Raw genomic sequence first — 18,155 nt, forward strand, 5'->3', positions numbered from 1 at the left:
TTGTGTTGTGTTGTGTTGTGTTGTGTTGTGTTGTGTTGTGTTGTGTTGTGTTGTGTTGTGTTGTGTTGTGTTGTGTTGTGTTGTGTTGTGTTGTGTTGTGTTGTGTTGTGTTGTGTTGTGTTGTGTTGTGTTGTGTTGTGTTGTGTTGTGTTGTGTTGTGTTGTGTTGTGTTGTGTTGTGTTGTGTTGTGTTGTGTTGTGTTGTGTTGTGTTGTGTTGTGTTGTGTTGTGTTGTGTTGTGTTGTGTTGTGTTGTGTTGTGTTGTGTTGTGTTGTGTTGTGTTGTGTTGTGTTGTGTTGTGTTGTGTTGTGTTGTGTTGTGTTGTGTTGTGTTGTGTTGTGTTGTGTTGTGTTGTGTTGTGTTGTGTTGTGTTGTGTTGTGTTGTGTTGTGTTGTGTTGTGTTGTGTTGTGTTGTGTTGTGTTGTGTTGTGTTGTGTTGTGTTGTGTTGTGTTGTGTTGTGTTGTGTTGTGTTGTGTTGTGTTGTGTTGTGTTGTGTTGTGTTGTGTTGTGTTGTGTTGTGTTGTGTTGTGTTGTGTTGTGTTGTGTTGTGTTGTGTTGTGTTGTGTTGTGTTGTGTTGTGTTGTGTTGTGTTGTGTTGTGTTGTGTTGTGTTGTGTTGTGTTGTGTTGTGTTGTGTTGTGTTGTGTTGTGTTGTGTTGTGTTGTGTTGTGTTGTGTTGTGTTGTGTTGTGTTGTGTTGTGTTGTGTTGTGTTGTGTTGTGTTGTGTTGTGTTGTGTTGTGTTGTGTTGTGTTGTGTTGTGTTGTGTTGTGTTGTGTTGTGTTGTGTTGTGTTGTGTTGTGTTGTGTTGTGTTGTGTTGTGTTGTGTTGTGTTGTGTTGTGTTGTGTTGTGTTGTGTTGTGTTGTGTTGTGTTGTGTTGTGTTGTGTTGTGTTGTGTTGTGTTGTGTTGTGTTGTGTTGTGTTGTGTTGTGTTGTGTTGTGTTGTGTTGTGTTGTGTTGTGTTGTGTTGTGTTGTATTTTTAGACTCTAGCGCCAAAATGTTTGACAGAAACTTTTTGCTCACACATTAATATTAGTACAAATGGCATATGACGCTCACATCAGGGATGCCAGGTTAAATTTTTAAGGAGGTTTTAAACAGTTTATGCAATCAAAATGTTGCAGTGACAGTGGAAAAAAATATCGATCTTTAGCGAGCAAAAATGAAAGTCAAATGCTCTAAAGAAGAAATTTTTAAAAATGTCCGTTTAACATTTCATAATAAGTAAAATCCTTAAATATCTGCAGCATTAATATGAAATCTGTTAATTCAGAGATAAATCTCCTTACGTGGCATCACTAGTTTTCATATACTGGGCTTATACGTATTTGTGTATTACGGGAAATGGACTGTGCAAATAATTTTTTTCGGATAAAATGCGCAATAAGAATAAAAGTTGTTCTTGCTTATAAGACATTTTTTGATTTATGCGTCGAATGATATGCAAAATGCTAATTTATAAATTGCAAGGAATGCTACAAACTGTTTTTAAAAAAGCAAGTTGACAATTTAAAGTAACATTAAAGAGTTTAATACACTTCAGCAATAGGATGTCAGGATAAAATACATGACCTATTTAAAAGATTTGCAATATTTTGGCGTTTCAAATGAATTATTACATACAAACCAATTCGCACCCTCTCATTGTGCAACTAACGCAAAAGGCAATAGCCGTTCTATTGACCAAACCAGTCGATGCCGTTCTATTGACCAAACATCTATGACCTCTCATTTGAGTCCAGGTTTGTGAAAATCGGTTCAGCTAACTTTGAGACAAAGAAGTGAATTTCGTTTCGCTTTCCTCTATAGAAAGCTAATAGAATTATTGGAGAAACCAGTCAATATACCAAAAAATCTATATATATATATATATATATATATATATATATATATATATATATATATATATATATATATATATATATATATATATATATATATATATATATATATATATATATATATATATATATATATATATATATATATATATATATATATATATATATATATATACCATTCGACTATATACCATTCGACTCAGCAGCACGACGAGACCAAAAAATGTCTGTGTGCTTGCTTATTTTTTTGCTATACATTTAGCGTTTTTTCTGCACTTTCCCCAAACATGGCTTAACCGATTTCCACAAGCTTAGCCTTGTTTAAAAGCCACTTAGGGTATGAATCAAGGTCGAAGATCATACGGCTGCCACTTCAGAAAACCGCACTTTTCTCCATACTCCATCACTTTCCCCAAAGATAGTTTAGGCGATTTCAACAAGCTTAGGCTCGTTTCAAAGCTATTATTGAGTTGTAGATCTAGTTCGAAGATTAAATAGCTGATACTTTCGATTCCGGAGATACAATGTTATAAGTGACGTAACCGACAAAACGCTTTTTTTCTCGGCTCAAATTTCTCAGATTTTGCTGAACCTATTGCTACAGACTTAAGCTCGTTTGAAAGCTACTATTGGGTTGTGAATCCAAGATCAATTGGCAGCCACTTCCGATTTCGAAGATATGATGGCATAAGTGACGCAACCGACATAACGCGCATTTATTTTCTCTCCGCTCAATTTTCTCCGAGATGCCTTACACGATCATAACAAACTAGGGCTCGTTTGAAAGCTACTGTTGGGTTACGAGTCAAATTCAAAGATTGGCTGTCACTTCCGGTTCCGCAGATAAAATGGTATAAGTGATGTAACCGACAAACGCGTTTGTTTTCTACAGAAAGTAACCAATAATCAAATTTAAATGTATTGTTTTCTGATAATTTTAGTTTCGGGAATGTTGTCGAATATGGGACGTAAGCGTTGAATTATGCTTTTCTAAACTTTCCGAAACAATCTGAATGATTTTGTGTCAAAATTCAGCCAAACTTCGTATCAGAAATTATCCTTACGATTAAAATAAGATTTATTGAGACTGAGACATTATTACACCACAAGGTGGATTAATACGCGGTGTTTCGAGGTTTTGATTTTTAAGTTCAATAGTAAATAAAAACCTAAATATGTATAAGTAAAACTTTTTATACCGATCTAAGTTTGAAAAATCGGTTAAGCCATCTTTGAGAAAATCGTGTATACACTTACACATACATACATACATACATACATACATACATATACATATCCAGACGTTTTGCGATTTCGACGAACTGATTCGAATGGCATATGATACTGGGTTCAAAAGTCAGATTTCACAGTGATTGCATATCCTTTCTGCATGAAAAAAGAAAACAAAAAGTAATAAATATTAACGTATTGTTTTGTACAATTCGGACGTATGATTGGTCATCGGTAAAAACTGTGCTATTATTTATTTTCAGACATATTCTGCCGATCCACGGCACTACCGACGAGATGAACTGGAGCTGGGGATTTGTTTTGATAGGTGTGATTCCATCCTCAGTTTGACGCCAGAAAATGACAACAAAACAGAAATAATCGCGAGTTGCGCCACTGAACGCGTACGGCTTAATTATGCGCTAAACTCCACTTCGCATGTGCTGAGCTGCGTGTCCGCCGAAGCATCGCGTTTTCCGCCGGTCGGTACGTTTCATGCTATTTAGTCAAGTGATAAATAAATACCGAATGAATACCATCAAGTTCATGACTTTCCTAATTCAGAGGTACCTGAAATGCTGTTTGGGGCGCTGGTCGTCATTCTTTTGGCGTTGGTCATTTCGAGCACCATAATTGATGTGAAGGACGTATCTGGCAAAGGTATTCATAATCTTCGTCGACCATCGCCTATGAAATACGGTGGAACATTATATTTTCACAGGCACTCTGTTGGTTAACGCATTCTCGCTAGCAGCAAACTTGAGAAAGCTTGGCTCGTTGAATTCGAGATCACGACAGGATCTATTGTATCTCGAAGGTGCTCGTGTTTTAACCATGATTGTCATTTTGCTGTGTCATGCATCCATTCCGATGATTCGGTTTCCAATTAAAAATCCCGAGAAGGTCGAGCAACAGTTCGAAAGTTGGTGGTTTCCTATTGCTTTAGCTGGGAACACGTACACCGTTCAGCTATTTTTCATCATTGGTGGAGTGGTACTGGCGGTCAACTTTATGGATCATATAAAAACGCATGCAAAGTTCAACCGATCATATCTATGGAACAAGATACTCAACCGGTTAATACGGTAAGTGAGTGTTTCACGCTTTAACCTTATTTGATTGTTGCAGTTTTTTAGCATTCAAAATGCATTACTTTTTTTCCAAAGCCTTTTGTCAATTTAGTAGCTGCACGGTTAATTAGGTACCAGTTACTCCATTTTTGCAAAAAAAAACCATACCTACATAAAAATTGAGTAGTTTTATAATGAAAAACTTATGACCTATGCGCGACGGATGTCACTGAAAATCAGTGACACTTTTATCAGATATCGTATTATTCAATTCGAAACAGTGCTACCCGATTTTGGGTAAAACTCCACTTTTTGTCACTGATTAGCCACAAGTAAGGGTGTGAAATTATTCGCGATAGATTCTGCTGTCATAGTGCTGAACTAGGGTTCCTGCCGGACCGAAGACTTATTAAGTTCCATATGATTTAATGCTCAGTTGTCGAAAGACCTGGGATGGAATAGCCGAAGGACATTTCGACGAATGGTTTATTTCTCCGGAAGGATTATTTAACTGAAAATATAATGTAGAGCTATGTATGAATAGCTTAACTCTTAATTATGCTAACGCAACCGTAAATGCAATGTAGTATTGCATACGAGACTAGCGTTCTCTTAAACAAGGACCGTAGTTTTACTGTCCGACGCTTCAACTGCTGATTTTATTTGATTATTTTTTATGAATTTCAGAATGTCTAATAGCTAATATTAATGTCCCCCGTCTGGAAATCGTATTTTTCTAAACATATTTTTTTTAAATGTTTCAGCTAGCGAACAGTGAACCAAATATTTTTATTCAAACACGAAGGGAAACGTGAAATATTTCTTTTGTTAAATATCAAATGATCAGTGATCGAATCGTCGACCAAAAACAATGCCAACTGGTCAAAAACAATAGCAACTGCGGATCCCCGCATTCCTGACTGTAATCGCCTCATTTGCCCGGTCTGCTCACAGCGCTATTTATTTGCCTTAGTTTGGTTCCAACTGCATTACTCATTGTTTCCACTTGCGCTCAATCTACGGAAAGAAACCAAAAAGGATGGTAGATACACCAAAGCAAATGATTTGATGCATAGTTGTTAATAAAATCAACTAGTTTTTCATGAAATTACATTTTGAGGATTATGCATCAGAGCCGGTGAAACATGTTAAGCCCTGGTGGGTAATTTTTCGTACCAGGGAGAACGACCCACTATTTTGAAGTATTATTTAGTCGATTTTTAAATAATATTTTGTTTCGATATAACTTTGCATGAGACGCGTAAATTCGAAGCTTGAAAATCTTTTCCAAATAGGTGCCTTGTTCGCTCACAATCTATCAAAAGCAACAACGCATCAACAATCCAGAGAGCTGGTCGGCACTGTTTAGTCGCAATAAAAAGGATTTCTTGCGTTGGTATGAAACAGTGGACGATACATGGATCTATCTTTTTCCTCCGGAATTGTTTCAACATTTAGACGGGGAAAACGCAACAGGTAGCTGCAACAAGTATGGCGTCAGTTTTTAGATGCTCGAGATATAATTAACGTCGACTATCTTGAAAAGGAAGTACCAAGTTTTTAGTTATTAATGCGTTAGGAGTTATTAATGTGTTTGAAGTATGGAATCGTAAAAAACGGCCTTATATAAAGCAGAAAATATCATCTTTAATCAAAACAATATACCGTGCCACAATTCAATGAAAATAGATCTAAATAAATTTAGATAATAAATGAAGAAATTTTGCTCAAGAAATGTTGTTTTCCTAGTTAGTTCCTGAACCATTTGGACGATGTGGAAGCAACCTTCTCTACGGCAGTATCGAACCGCACAGAGTGCAAGTCGATTCGACACTGAGTTTGGTTATCTGTGAGTAATTTTCTCAAATGCGAACGCACTCATTGAAGAGCAGAAATCATATGGAAACCGTGAACTTATGTATACGAAACCGTCATATCAATTAGAGGAATGACTATGGTTTGAAAAACAGGGAGAATTACACATTGTTCGTGGTTGAATTGTAGATATTCAAAACCTAACCACTGTCTATATGGTTTTACTTCTACGTTTTGAATTTGTACCCCGGTATAGAAAACAAAGACGCAATCCTACGTCAAAAGATTTTGAGTGATTTCATTTATGTGAAGATAAAAAATGGAAAGGCGAGATGTGACAAGGTTGATTTTAGCAAACTTAAATCTTTTACTAACTTAACTTTCGCAAGAGAAGTTGAACTTAAGCACCTCATCAATGCAAATCACTCGAGTCTCTGGTATGCCGGAAAGTACCGATAAAGGTATTTTACCACTTACTATCCGAACCGACAAAAGAATAGTTATCAGAAGTTGTTACTTTTAACTTGCGGCTGCATTCTCATACACAATTAATTCTTCACTATCTCTAATAGTGAAAAAGTAAAAATAGCATGATGGGTTTCCATCAGGTAGCGGTGAGTGCAGCGCTACTGAATACCGCTTACAACCTAGGCTGAACAGCCAGCACGCTGTGTTTCTGGGGGCATAAGCAATAGTTCGAACAAACCTTTAATTCTGATGTTCAACTAGCTATACAGAGATTGAGAAAAATATTCATACAGTGAAGAACTCAATGTGTATAAGAATGCTGTCGCAAGTAGAAAATGACACCTTCTGGTAACTTTTCTTTTACCGGTTCGGATAGTAAATGGTAAAAGACCTTTTTCGGTACTTTCCGGCATATCAGAGACTCGAGTGATTTGCATGAATGAGATGCTTAAACTCGACCCCTTTGGTTGAAGTTAAGTCACTAAAAGATTTATGCTTGCTCAAATGACCATTGTCACGCTTCACCTTTTTGTTGTATATCTTCACATCCTTGCTCTACCTTGAGTACTATCATTTTATAATTCTGATTTTATTTATTATTCTCAGTTACAATAAAACTATTTTTATTGTTATAAATGATACTAATATTACTTTTATTTTTTGTTAGAAATTTCAGGTGGGTAATTACCCACCTTTGGAATTTTCGGGTGGGTAGTATTACCTTACCCACCTTACCCACCTTACCCACCTCTTTCACCCTGTTATGCATTATTTATGAAAATTCAGTCAAGAAAGTAATCTTTCTGAATTGAACACGTCAATTTGTTTTTATATCATATAACATACCCCTGCTTTATAAAATCGCTTTATTTATTTATTAATTTGGGAGCAGAGAAAAGCTCGATAGAGATGAAATCGGGCAATCTATCTCTAAAGCAGGCATAAAACCTCCTCACCATTTGTATCAACAGATTACATTGATCCAACAGATACATTTAGACTTAAGGATCAAGAGTAAACCAAGTTAACTTGTGTTGGTAATTTGTGTATTACATACATTTTATTTGTACGTATGTCATAGATCTATGTATTCATATATGAAGTACAACCAGTTCATCGAAGTGGCTTGCACGATTGAGCTTCAAAAAATCTTTTTTAGCAATAATTTTTTCTCAAACGAACGTTAAGCCAGACTTTTTGGATGAAGTATCAGTTCTGATAAGTTTTTTACGTACGTTTGATGGAAAATTGCTTACATATTTTTAAAAGTGACTATAATCAGAGTGGCGACAGCTGTTCGTTTGGAATGACAGCTCTCAGTTCCAAACGAGCAAACGACCTGTCAATTCAATGTAAAGCTAATGGAATGTTTTGAATTGTTGCCAAAATTACGGATGAGATGTCGTCACTAATTTTTTTAATGTAGATTTCAATTCCCAAATGAAAAAGTTAGCAACACTGCTTCAATGGATTTGTATTAGATTGCGCAACACAAAATAAACAAAACTAAATATTTTCTATTACAAAAGCAGTTTTCCGGAAAAATAAATAGTTTTACGACAACATTCCATATCCATTGCCTTTCGCATGTTGAATTAAAGGTTCCTTTTTTTCGGGTTTACTTATAGAAGGTACGTAAATCTTTATATCGCAATAATGGCTGCAAGAGGAAATCCATATAGGAATGTGTTTGTTGCTAATCAAATGTGTTAGTGAATGTAAGCTCGAGCAGTTTTAAGGAAAGCGGAAGAGTTTTAGACTAAGATTTTCGCTTTTCTTGAATTGCAATTTTAAGCAGAATGATCCGATTGGTTTATTTTTCAACCATATGGAAGATTTATTGATTAACATCAGGAAAAGAAGCGCCGGAATTTGTTTTTACGCACACATCGTTGACATTACTCATACGCTTGCAAAGAGTCTTGTTCCTTAACACTCTTGCTTAAAATATGAGAGAGGAGAAAAAAGTGGATGGGCAAATGGAATACAAGGGTTGATGGAGTGGGGGTGGTAAACGAGCGTGGGCAAACGACGGGGAAAGAATCGGTGTGTATGTCATATTTCAGATACAAGATTCTGGGTCAACGAAACAGGCGTGAACACTAGGATCATTAAATAGCAGGATAACTTGCTCATTGTTCTGCGTGCTTCTACGCAATTACGCAACTGACCACTACAACAAATGTGGCCCGGTTAATCTAATATAATTTCTACCAAATTTAAAATTGAAAGAGACAAAGAAGAGGCTTCCTAATCGAATCTATTATTGCAGTCTCATGGGACAAATATAGCATTTCAAATGGCGACTGATCAATGAAAAAGTTTTCTAAAGTTTGCACTGTTATTTGTTCATTTCTGTTGATATTGCTTTGTACGTTTGCTGCTCGGAGATAACGGGTGCAAAATAGATAATGAAATCCTTCAGTAAAAAACAGAAGAAAATCAATGGTAAATATCAAAGACTATCATTGATCGCGACTTGGCTTCTAGAACATGGAAATACTCCCGATTTGACGCCAATGATGCCGTTTACAAAAAACTGATAAAAAAAGTAACGAATATGTTTAAAATAGGCACGAAATCGCTACTACAATCGATGGTTGCTCCATGATCTTGGAACCAAGTAATTATGACATAAACCTCTAACAAATATCACTTATATTTTCAAAAACATCACTAGAAGATTCTGTCAAGAGTTTTTCTCAAACTTGAATAAAATCACAAACTTTGCTTGGTAAAAACTACCGTCACCTTTCAATTTGTAAACAGTTATGTCAAGCTAATATAGTGCACGCTATACAAAATTGAACAAAGCACGCTGAGTGCTAGGCGGTTACGTTTTCTTGTTCCGTACCGGTTCGTACCGATTTTGCATAATTTTGTATGGCAGTTTGAAAGCTTTGATACTCATTGCCCTATAATTTCGGAGCCGGAAATCGGATCTGGATGAAATGGCACAGTATCTTCTAAGACAATGAGAGCTTTAATTTAGATCAAGATTCGTGAAAATCGGTTAAAACGCTGCTGAGCAATCGAAGTGAGTTCCGTTTTTGGAGCTTCTCTTCACTATCACCGGTGCGTTCGGAAGCAGAAACCGGGAACTAGTAGTCCCAAAGTAGATTTATACAGTCTGTTATATAAGAGCGTGGTCACGATTACTTGCGATTGGTAAAGTGGAATGGTAGCATTTTTTTTACCACAGAGGGCAGTAGTGTCCTTCATGCAATGTGAGAATAAATCAGCTGACTATTGTTTATAATTCGATTTCAGTATTTTTCCAAAATGAGTTCCGCGTACGCTGAACGCTTCGAATCAGTTTTTTGTGCTCGCACCCGAAAGGTCCCAAAATGACCCAAGCTGCTGCGGCGAAACACATGAAAAAGTCGAAACAGATTGTGAGTAAGTGGTTAAATCGTTTTAATGAGGTGAAAGATATCGACGACTTTCCAAATCGCGGTTCTGACGGTGTATAGGCGAAAAAGTGATTTGTGACCTTTTTTTCAAGAATCCAACACTAATTTTACGCGAAGGTTCTTCAAAATTGACCAAAAAAGGTTTAAATATATCGTACGGAACTGTTCGCAGACATTTGATCGCAAATAATTTGAAATTTTGAAGTACTTTGCAATAACCGATGTTGTGTGAAAAACATGTGCCCCCCCCGGCGAAACACATGAAAAAGTCGAAACAGTTTTTGAGTAAGTGGGTAAATCATTTTAATGAGGTGAAAGATATCGACGACTTTCCAAATCGCGGTTCTGTCGGTGTATTGTCGGATTTGTAGTGTTGGGCAAGATTTGTAGTGTTGGGCAAGATGCGCCAGCGTGTGATTGGGTGGCAGCCAATCAGTGATAGGATGTGCGTATTGAAGATCAAAGGTCGTTTCTTCAATTACAGCATCATCAATGTGCACTGCCCACATGAGACAAGACCCGATGACGAGAAGGAAGCATTTTACGCGCAGCTGGAACGAACCTACGACAGCTGTCCACGGCGGGATGTAAAACTTGTCATCTGCGACATGAATGCTCAGGTAGGCCGGGAGGCAATGTACAGGCCTGTGATCGAGCTGGAGAGTCTGCACGAGGTAACAAACGACAACGGCCAACGATGCGTGAACTTTGCAGCCTCCCGAGGAATGGTAATTCGAAGCAGCTTCTTCCCCCGCAAAGATATTCACAAAGCCACCTGGAGATCAACAGATCAACATACAGAAAATCAAATCGACCACGTTCTCATCGACGGGTGATTCTTCTCCGACGTCATCAATGTCCGCACCTACCGCAGTCCCAACATTAATTCTGACCACTACCTTGTTGCAGTTTGTATGCGCTCAAAACTATCGACGATGCAGAACACTCGTCGCACAGGAACGCCGGGATTCAATCTCGAGCAGCTACGTAGCATTCGTACTGCAGAGGAATACGCGCAACAACTGGAGCAAGTGCTACCAACGGAAGAGCAGCTTGGCGCGGCGACTCTTGAAGACGGCTGAAGGAATATAAAATCCGCCGTGAGCAGCACTGCTTCAACCGTACTAGGTACGAGGTTATAGAATCGAGGAAATGACTGGTTTGACTGCGAATGTCAGCAGTTGGTCGAAGAGAAGAATGCAGCAAGGGCGAGGATGCTGCAACACCGCACTAGAGCGAACGAGGAACGATACAGACAGGCACAGAACAGACAGAACACGGTTTTCCGGAGGAGAGGCTTCCGCCGCAGGCCGAAATGTGACCTTCTCACGAACGAACGTGAGGTGATCGACAAATGGAAGCAGTACTATGATGAGCATCTGAATGGCGAAGCACAGGATACATAGAGGACACAGGATACATAGAGAGACACAGGAATCAATCTGGGTGCACGCTCAGCCGACGACAGATTCCCAGCACCTGATCTGACGGAGATAAGTGAGGAGATTGGCAAGCTGAGGAACAACAAAGCCGCGGGCAATGACCAGTTACCAGGCGAGCTGCTCAAACATGGAGAAGAGGCACGTGCTAGAGCGCTGCACTGAATGATTTCTAAGATTTGGGAGGAGGAGATTCTACCGCAGGAATGGATGGATGGAGTGGTATGTCCCGTCTACAACAAGGGCGATAAGCTAGATTGTTGTAATTACCGCGCAATCACATTGCTCAACGCCGCCTACAAGGTACACTCCCAAATCCTTTGCCGTCGTCTATCACCAATAGCTAAGGAATTCGTAGGGCCGTACCAAGCGGGATTTACTGGAGCCCGCGCCACTGCGGATCACATATTCGCGATAAGACAAGTACTCCAGAAGTGTCGTGAATACAACGTACCCATGCATCACCTATTCATTGACTTCAAAGCGGCATACGACACAATCGATCGAGAAGAGCTATGGCAGATCATGCACGAATACGGTTTCCCGGATGAACTGACGCGATTAGTCAAAGCAACGATGGATAAAGTGATGTGCTACGTCCGAGTATCTGTGACGCTCTCGAGTCTCTTCGAATCTCGGAGAGGGCTACGGCAAGGTGATGGACTCTCTTGTATCTTGTTCAATATTGCCTTGGAAGGTGTGATTCGAACAGCGAGGATCGACACGAGTGGCACGATATTCCGAAAGTCCGTACAACTTTTTGGCTTCGCTGACGATATTCATATTGTAACACGTAGCCTTGAGAAGATGACGGAAACCTACATCGGACTGAAAGCTGAAGCTGGTGACGATATCGAGGTGGTTGACGAGTTTGTGTATTTGGACTCACTGGTGACCGCCAACAATGACACCAACAGAGAAATACAGAGACGTATTTTGGCTGGGAATCGTGCGTACTCTGGACTCAGAAAAACCCTTCGATCGAGAAAAGTACGCCACCGCACGAAATTGACCATCTACAAAACGCTCATTAGACCGGTTGTTCTCTATGGCCGCGAGACCTGGACTATGTTGGCAGAGGACCAACGCGCCCTCAGTGTTTTCGAAAGAAAGGTACTGAGGACCATCTATGGCGGAGTGCAGATAGTAGCCGGAACGTGGAGACGGCGTATGAATCACGAATTGCAACAGCTGCTAGGAGAACCACCCATCGTACGGACAGCTAAAATCGGACGTCTACGATGGGCTGGGCATGTCATAAGGATGTCGGACGACAGCCCAGTGAAAATGGTTCTTGAATCTAATCCGACTGGTACAAGAAGAAGAGGAGCGCAGCGAGCAAGGTGGATCGATCAAGTGGAGGGTGATCTCAGAAACATCCGTGCCTCGAGTGGCTGGCGACGAGCAGCCATGGACCGAGTTATGTGGAGACGTATTCTTGATACACCAAAGGACACCCCAGGCCTATAGCTGTTAGGTAAGTAAGTATGTAAGTTTTTGATCTAATAAAACAATATTCAAAAGTATTTTCATGTTGAGTTGTTTCATTTCCTCACAACAATGACAACGCTCTTATGTAACAGACTGTACAGGGTCTGCCATGTAACTTTTTTATTTAAACATGCAATAAAACATAAACGGTTCATCCGATTTCAAAATTTATTTATTCATATAAAAGTTCAATCCTTCCGGTTAATTGTGGAATATAATTTCATTCAAATGGCTGCCTCGGCTGGCCTTGCAGTACGCCATACAGTCGGTCCAGTTTTTTAGTACATTTTCGATTGTATGCAGCTTTATTTCAGCTATGTCCTTCAAGGCTTGAATTGTATCTGGCTTGTCCACATAACACTTATCTTTGACAGCCCCCCAAAGATAATAGTCTAACGGCGTCAAATCACAGCTCCGAGGCGGCCAAACGACATCCGAATTCCGACTGATAATTCGATCTTCGAAGACTGTGCGCAGAAGATCGATCGTAGCGTTGGCTGTGTGGCACGGAGCGCCGTCTTGTTGGAACCAAATGGTGCCCAAGTCTTCCTCTTCAAGTAACGGGAAGAACCAATCACTAATCATGGCGCGGTAGCACTCGCCATTGACCGTGGCGGCGGCTCCTGCCTCATTTTCGAAGAAAAATGACCCAATGATGCCGCCAGACCAAAATCCGCACCAAACCGTCACTCTCTGAGGATGCATCGGCTTCTCCATGATAACGTGCGGGTTTTCCGTCCCCCAGATGCGACCATTTTGCTTATTAACATACCCGCCGAGATGAAAATGTGCCTCATCCGAGAAGATGATTTTTTGGCCAAAATCGGCGTCTTCTTCAAGCTGATCGCAAGCTATTTTCACGCATTCCTCAAACGTATACACAACCATTTTCGTTCAGCGGAAGGATAAAACTAAGTTTCTGTCAAATCAGATGTGATATTAAGGTTACCAATGTAGAAATGACTGCTAGTTCAAAAAAAAAGTTAGATGGCGGACCCTGTATATCCACTAACTAACAAGGTTTGCCAACTAGATGAATTTACCAGTAAATTTTATAAAAATTTGCACTTCGTTTCGCCATCAATTTTGAAAAAAATCCTCATGAAACTGAAATTCTTTCACTTATCGCATGTTTATAATTTTTTAGTTAAGTTAGTAGGGCACGTTTGTTCAATGTATGTTAAAAAATATTTTTCTCTATTGAAAATCTGGCACTTAATCTTACTTCATATGTGAACATGAAAGACAGTAGTCTATAGTTTTTGGATAAATTCAATTACAAATACAATACAAATACAAAACACTCCACGAGTGTTTTGAATGCAAAACGACACTAAGCTATTCCTGGCTTCTGGAATGGACTGACATATTCGTGCAATGTTTTAATAAGCGTCAAACTATGCAAAGCTTCCGACCCAACAACTCGAGAGCTAAAATTTTTCACTAACTGTCATATTACCCATCGAATGAAACATTGTTGCTAAGAATAGAATTAGTACACTTAGACGAAACCATGCGCATCTCCTGCGCATCGTACACCTTTCGATAATTATAACCTTAATTAAATACATACACCCTTTCCAAAAGCTCAATTCCGTCTCCATTATCAAGTATAACATCACATTGTTTTTGTGATACTTGAAGAGAAGTTTAGTAAAGCCACTCTATTAAATTCCAGAATCTTTTTTTTTAACAAAAATAACTGCCGTGTAAGGGATGCATCCAAAATGGTAACCCTGTGTTGAATGCTTATAACTTGGTGATTTACAGATTTATTAATGTTGTTTTACTATAAATCAATTCAAAAACATTTTACTTAAGTAACACTTTCTAAACCCCTTCCTCCACTTACAACATCGTTTGTTGCGGTCCATGTCTTCAATTCATAATATTAGTTCAGATAAGAAAACCTAAACATTTCGGTAAAACATTCCAATATTATAATTAACTAAATAAATAATTATAATTAACTAATTACTCCTCCCTAGGATACTTCCCGTGTACGCGCTTGTAATATTCTTCCAAGCAACCTGGTATCAACGATTGAGTGATGGACCGATCGCGTTCCGGTACAAGGACCATTGTCGAGAAAATTGGTGGACTAATATGCTGTTTGTGAACAATTACATTAACGCCAGTGAACCGGTAGGACGATTATCATTGTGAATGTTTGCATATTCAACTGTCTACTTTTCATTTTTGCAGTGTGCACAATTTACGTGGTATTTAGCTGCTGATTTCCAGCTTTTCCTGACAGGATGTTTTATAATGATGATAATTTGGAAGTAGGTATCATGTTTGGGTTTGGTCCATAGAAATGTTGTTATGCTCTAATTGTAATGTAACTCAGCAATCGAATTGTTGGCAATATCCTGCTGAGCAAAAAAAATGTAAACTTTCGTACGCTTCGGTAACTGCGGAGGAATTCAGAATCATTCAACACCTAAAATTCAGCATTCTGTTGTCGCCCATGTTTCTTCTAAACTTTGAAAGTTTTGCTCAGCATTGGTGGCTGTACGAAGAACGCAAAATTAGCGTGAGGTCATTTGGGGTCGATGAGACTCTCAAGCCACACTTGTTGCGGGAACTTAGTGAGCTACCACGTTTTCTCGATGGTGTGATGGAGTGGATAAATGATCGCAGTAGGCGAGCGCAACGGACGCGAAAAATATTCAAAGCAAAGCAAAGCCTTCGCATTACATTCCTTTTGTGGAATTTGACCTTCTATTTCAACAGACTTCGCAGCCGATTCATAGCGTACAGAATCATTGCATGACTGGTGCAATGGTTCTGTCCAGATCGGGATTCGAACATACGACATCTGGCTTGTATGTATATCGGTAACGAACTATAGAGTAAAGTGTTATAAAAGGTAGGGTAAGGTGTGGGAAATACTAAATTAAAGGTTTGGTTTCTGTGAAAGTTTGCTTAAAATTAAACTCATATCTCTGAAAAATTTCGAGATACAAGCGTTCCATGAAAAAGTTCATTTTTGTTAGTTTCAAAAAAGGTAAGGTAAACCCGACTGCCTTGTTTTTGGTTGATTTAGTACAGATATTACTTAAACTAAGTGGTTTTGCATACAATGTTATGTTATTGAAATGCAATAAAAGATAATGAACTTATAAAAGGTGGGTAGGTAATGTCAGAGACATAACCGGATTGACGTGAATACAAATAGCATTAATATTGTCCTCAAAAAAATTTGACGTTTCATTACTGCGGTACCGGTCTTTAGGTACCGCTGTCAACAATTATTTCTTTTCTCTGATCTATCGGTAGAATAGATATTTTCGGTAGGTCGGCAGTTAAAAACTTGTCAAAAGATGTAGAAATCTATCTTTAGCTGCCTAATGATTTTTTTTAAGTTTATAGATATTTCACAGCAGACAACTTTCAAATTTACATAGCCAAAAGATCCTACGAAAAGATAGTGATAGTGATAAATCATTCAATCCCATTGAGACACTAAGCTCATTGGTTATAGTGAAGCATAAAAAGCAATTTTCTGGTTCATATCGATTTCTGGAAATAAAGTTAAATCTAATACTATCTAAATCTAATCAATATCTATAATTTCAGATTTCCAAAGTTAATTAAATCTTTGATCTACACAATGATTGCATTTGCTTTTATCGTGCCAGCTCTAGTCATTTATATGTACAATTTAGATGCAACAGTCTTAGTCCTCGTTAGGTAAATATATTACTTACATTTTCCATTCGAATCGTCAATCGCATTTATTTTCTCACTTCCAGATATATGACAAACGAGATCCGAGATCTTGCATATTATTTAAAGGTTTACATTACGTTAGAAAGCAATGCAGGAAACTACTTTTTTGGAATGATTATGGGTCTGATCTTCCATAAATTCATTGAAGATGGTAAAAAACTGGAATCCATCAAGGTGTGGTTGTCATGATTTAACTCCTATGGATAATCGAATCATCCAGTCATTCCAATTTTTTTTATTTTCAGAACTTTAAACAAATGTTTTTTGCTGCGGCCCTGTTCTTCGTGGCCATGAATGCAATGACTGTGATGTTACCTCGTGAACAGCTGAGTGAACCGTACTTTTCAACTGCTATTTTTGGTTCTCTACTGAAGAGCTCCTGGGGTATCCTCTTCAGTTTTCTGATGCTGTATCTAAGCTTCCGGCCGACGTGCCTGTTTGCTCAGTTCCTGCAGCATCCAATTATGCTGGTGTTGGCCAAACTCAGTTACTGCGTATACGTCGTACAGTATACCATGGTGTACATGATTTACCGTAACGTCACCACTCCATTAGCAAACAGTACCTTCAATATGGTAGTTTTCGTTTAGTATTTTAACAAAAATCCATTCACATTCAATGCCTTGTTTGTTTGTGTTTTCAGTTGTTATTTACGTCAGCAGTTCTATTCATGACACTCATCGCCGGCTTTTTACTTCATGTCTGTGTTGAAGTACCAGTCATGACTTTGCTCAAAGGACTACTTGAACCAAAACAACCCAAACAGGTAGGCTGAGCCAGTTGTTGTTGGCGTCTAATATTTTAGTTCTGGGGTGAACTACACAGAAAAAATAATGAAAATTTGATTGAAAACAATCGTCATTGTAGAACCTAATTGGAATGCATATCAAAACCGCATTTTTAAATGAACGCTCAATTTTACTTTCAAAAAAATTTCATTTCATTTTGAAAAACAAAAAAACGTTGAGTTACTTTATGATGAATTTTCGGTTTCAAATATTTGCATGAAAAGAAATTTATATATTTTTATCTGTGCATGTTATGTAATTCGATTGGACGTATACTATAAATTCTCATTTCATTGTCGATTTCAGTTGTCGATCAATTCCGATTAACTTAACATATTTATGTTTACCTACTTCTGCCAGATCTCTACCACACCAGCAAAGCGAACAGATGATTAAACTACAAACGAAGCCATCAACACTTAATCATAATATAGCTACAATTTTATACAACAAAATAAATGGTGAAAACAAATATCTTATCACTTAACATCCATTGAAAGAAATGCCATTTCCACACGGAATTACTGAAACAGTTTCTCGGTGAAAAAAATAGTAGATATCTTAATATCAATTAGTTGTCTATTTGACAGCTATACAAACTTTTTAAGGTTAATTTCGATTTCAGGTCCTCAATCCCTTAAATCGTGCCAAAATATTAGTTGAATTTGCTGATTTATTAGTTAAATTTATCAACTGAACATTCTGTCATGTTTAAGCCAAGAATGACTCTATTTTCTAGTTTTCTAGAGATGTTTCTACTAATTTCAACACGTCAGTCAAGAAGCTCCCGGTCTGATAAAGAAAACATTGCATTTTCCTTGCAGAGCAAAGCAATTTTTTCAACATTTCTACATCATTTTTTTACA

At 38.2% G+C, this 18,155-nt stretch overlaps 1 protein-coding gene across 1 annotated transcript in view; it reads left to right on the plus strand.

Annotated features, from left to right (window-relative positions):
- The window catches only part of LOC131436166 (O-acyltransferase like protein-like), a 30,830-nt gene extending 13,069 nt beyond the window's left edge, over positions 1–17,761 (plus strand). The window contains exons 3-12 of the mRNA XM_058604705.1: positions 3,334–3,556; positions 3,635–3,730; positions 3,792–4,155; positions 14,755–14,911; positions 14,972–15,051; positions 16,349–16,462; positions 16,525–16,675; positions 16,747–17,076; positions 17,145–17,267; positions 17,650–17,761. Of these exons, the coding sequence (XP_058460688.1) occupies positions 3,334–3,556; positions 3,635–3,730; positions 3,792–4,155; positions 14,755–14,911; positions 14,972–15,051; positions 16,349–16,462; positions 16,525–16,675; positions 16,747–17,076; positions 17,145–17,267; positions 17,650–17,685 (1,674 nt within the window). The 3' untranslated portion in view covers positions 17,686–17,761. The remainder of the gene's footprint in view (positions 1–3,333; positions 3,557–3,634; positions 3,731–3,791; positions 4,156–14,754; positions 14,912–14,971; positions 15,052–16,348; positions 16,463–16,524; positions 16,676–16,746; positions 17,077–17,144; positions 17,268–17,649) is intronic.
- The last annotated feature ends 394 nt before the right edge of the window (positions 17,762–18,155 follow it).

The sequence above is a fragment of the Malaya genurostris genome, chromosome 3 (genome assembly GCF_030247185.1).
Source record: "Malaya genurostris strain Urasoe2022 chromosome 3, Malgen_1.1, whole genome shotgun sequence".
NCBI lineage: Eukaryota > Metazoa > Arthropoda > Insecta > Diptera > Culicidae > Malaya > Malaya genurostris.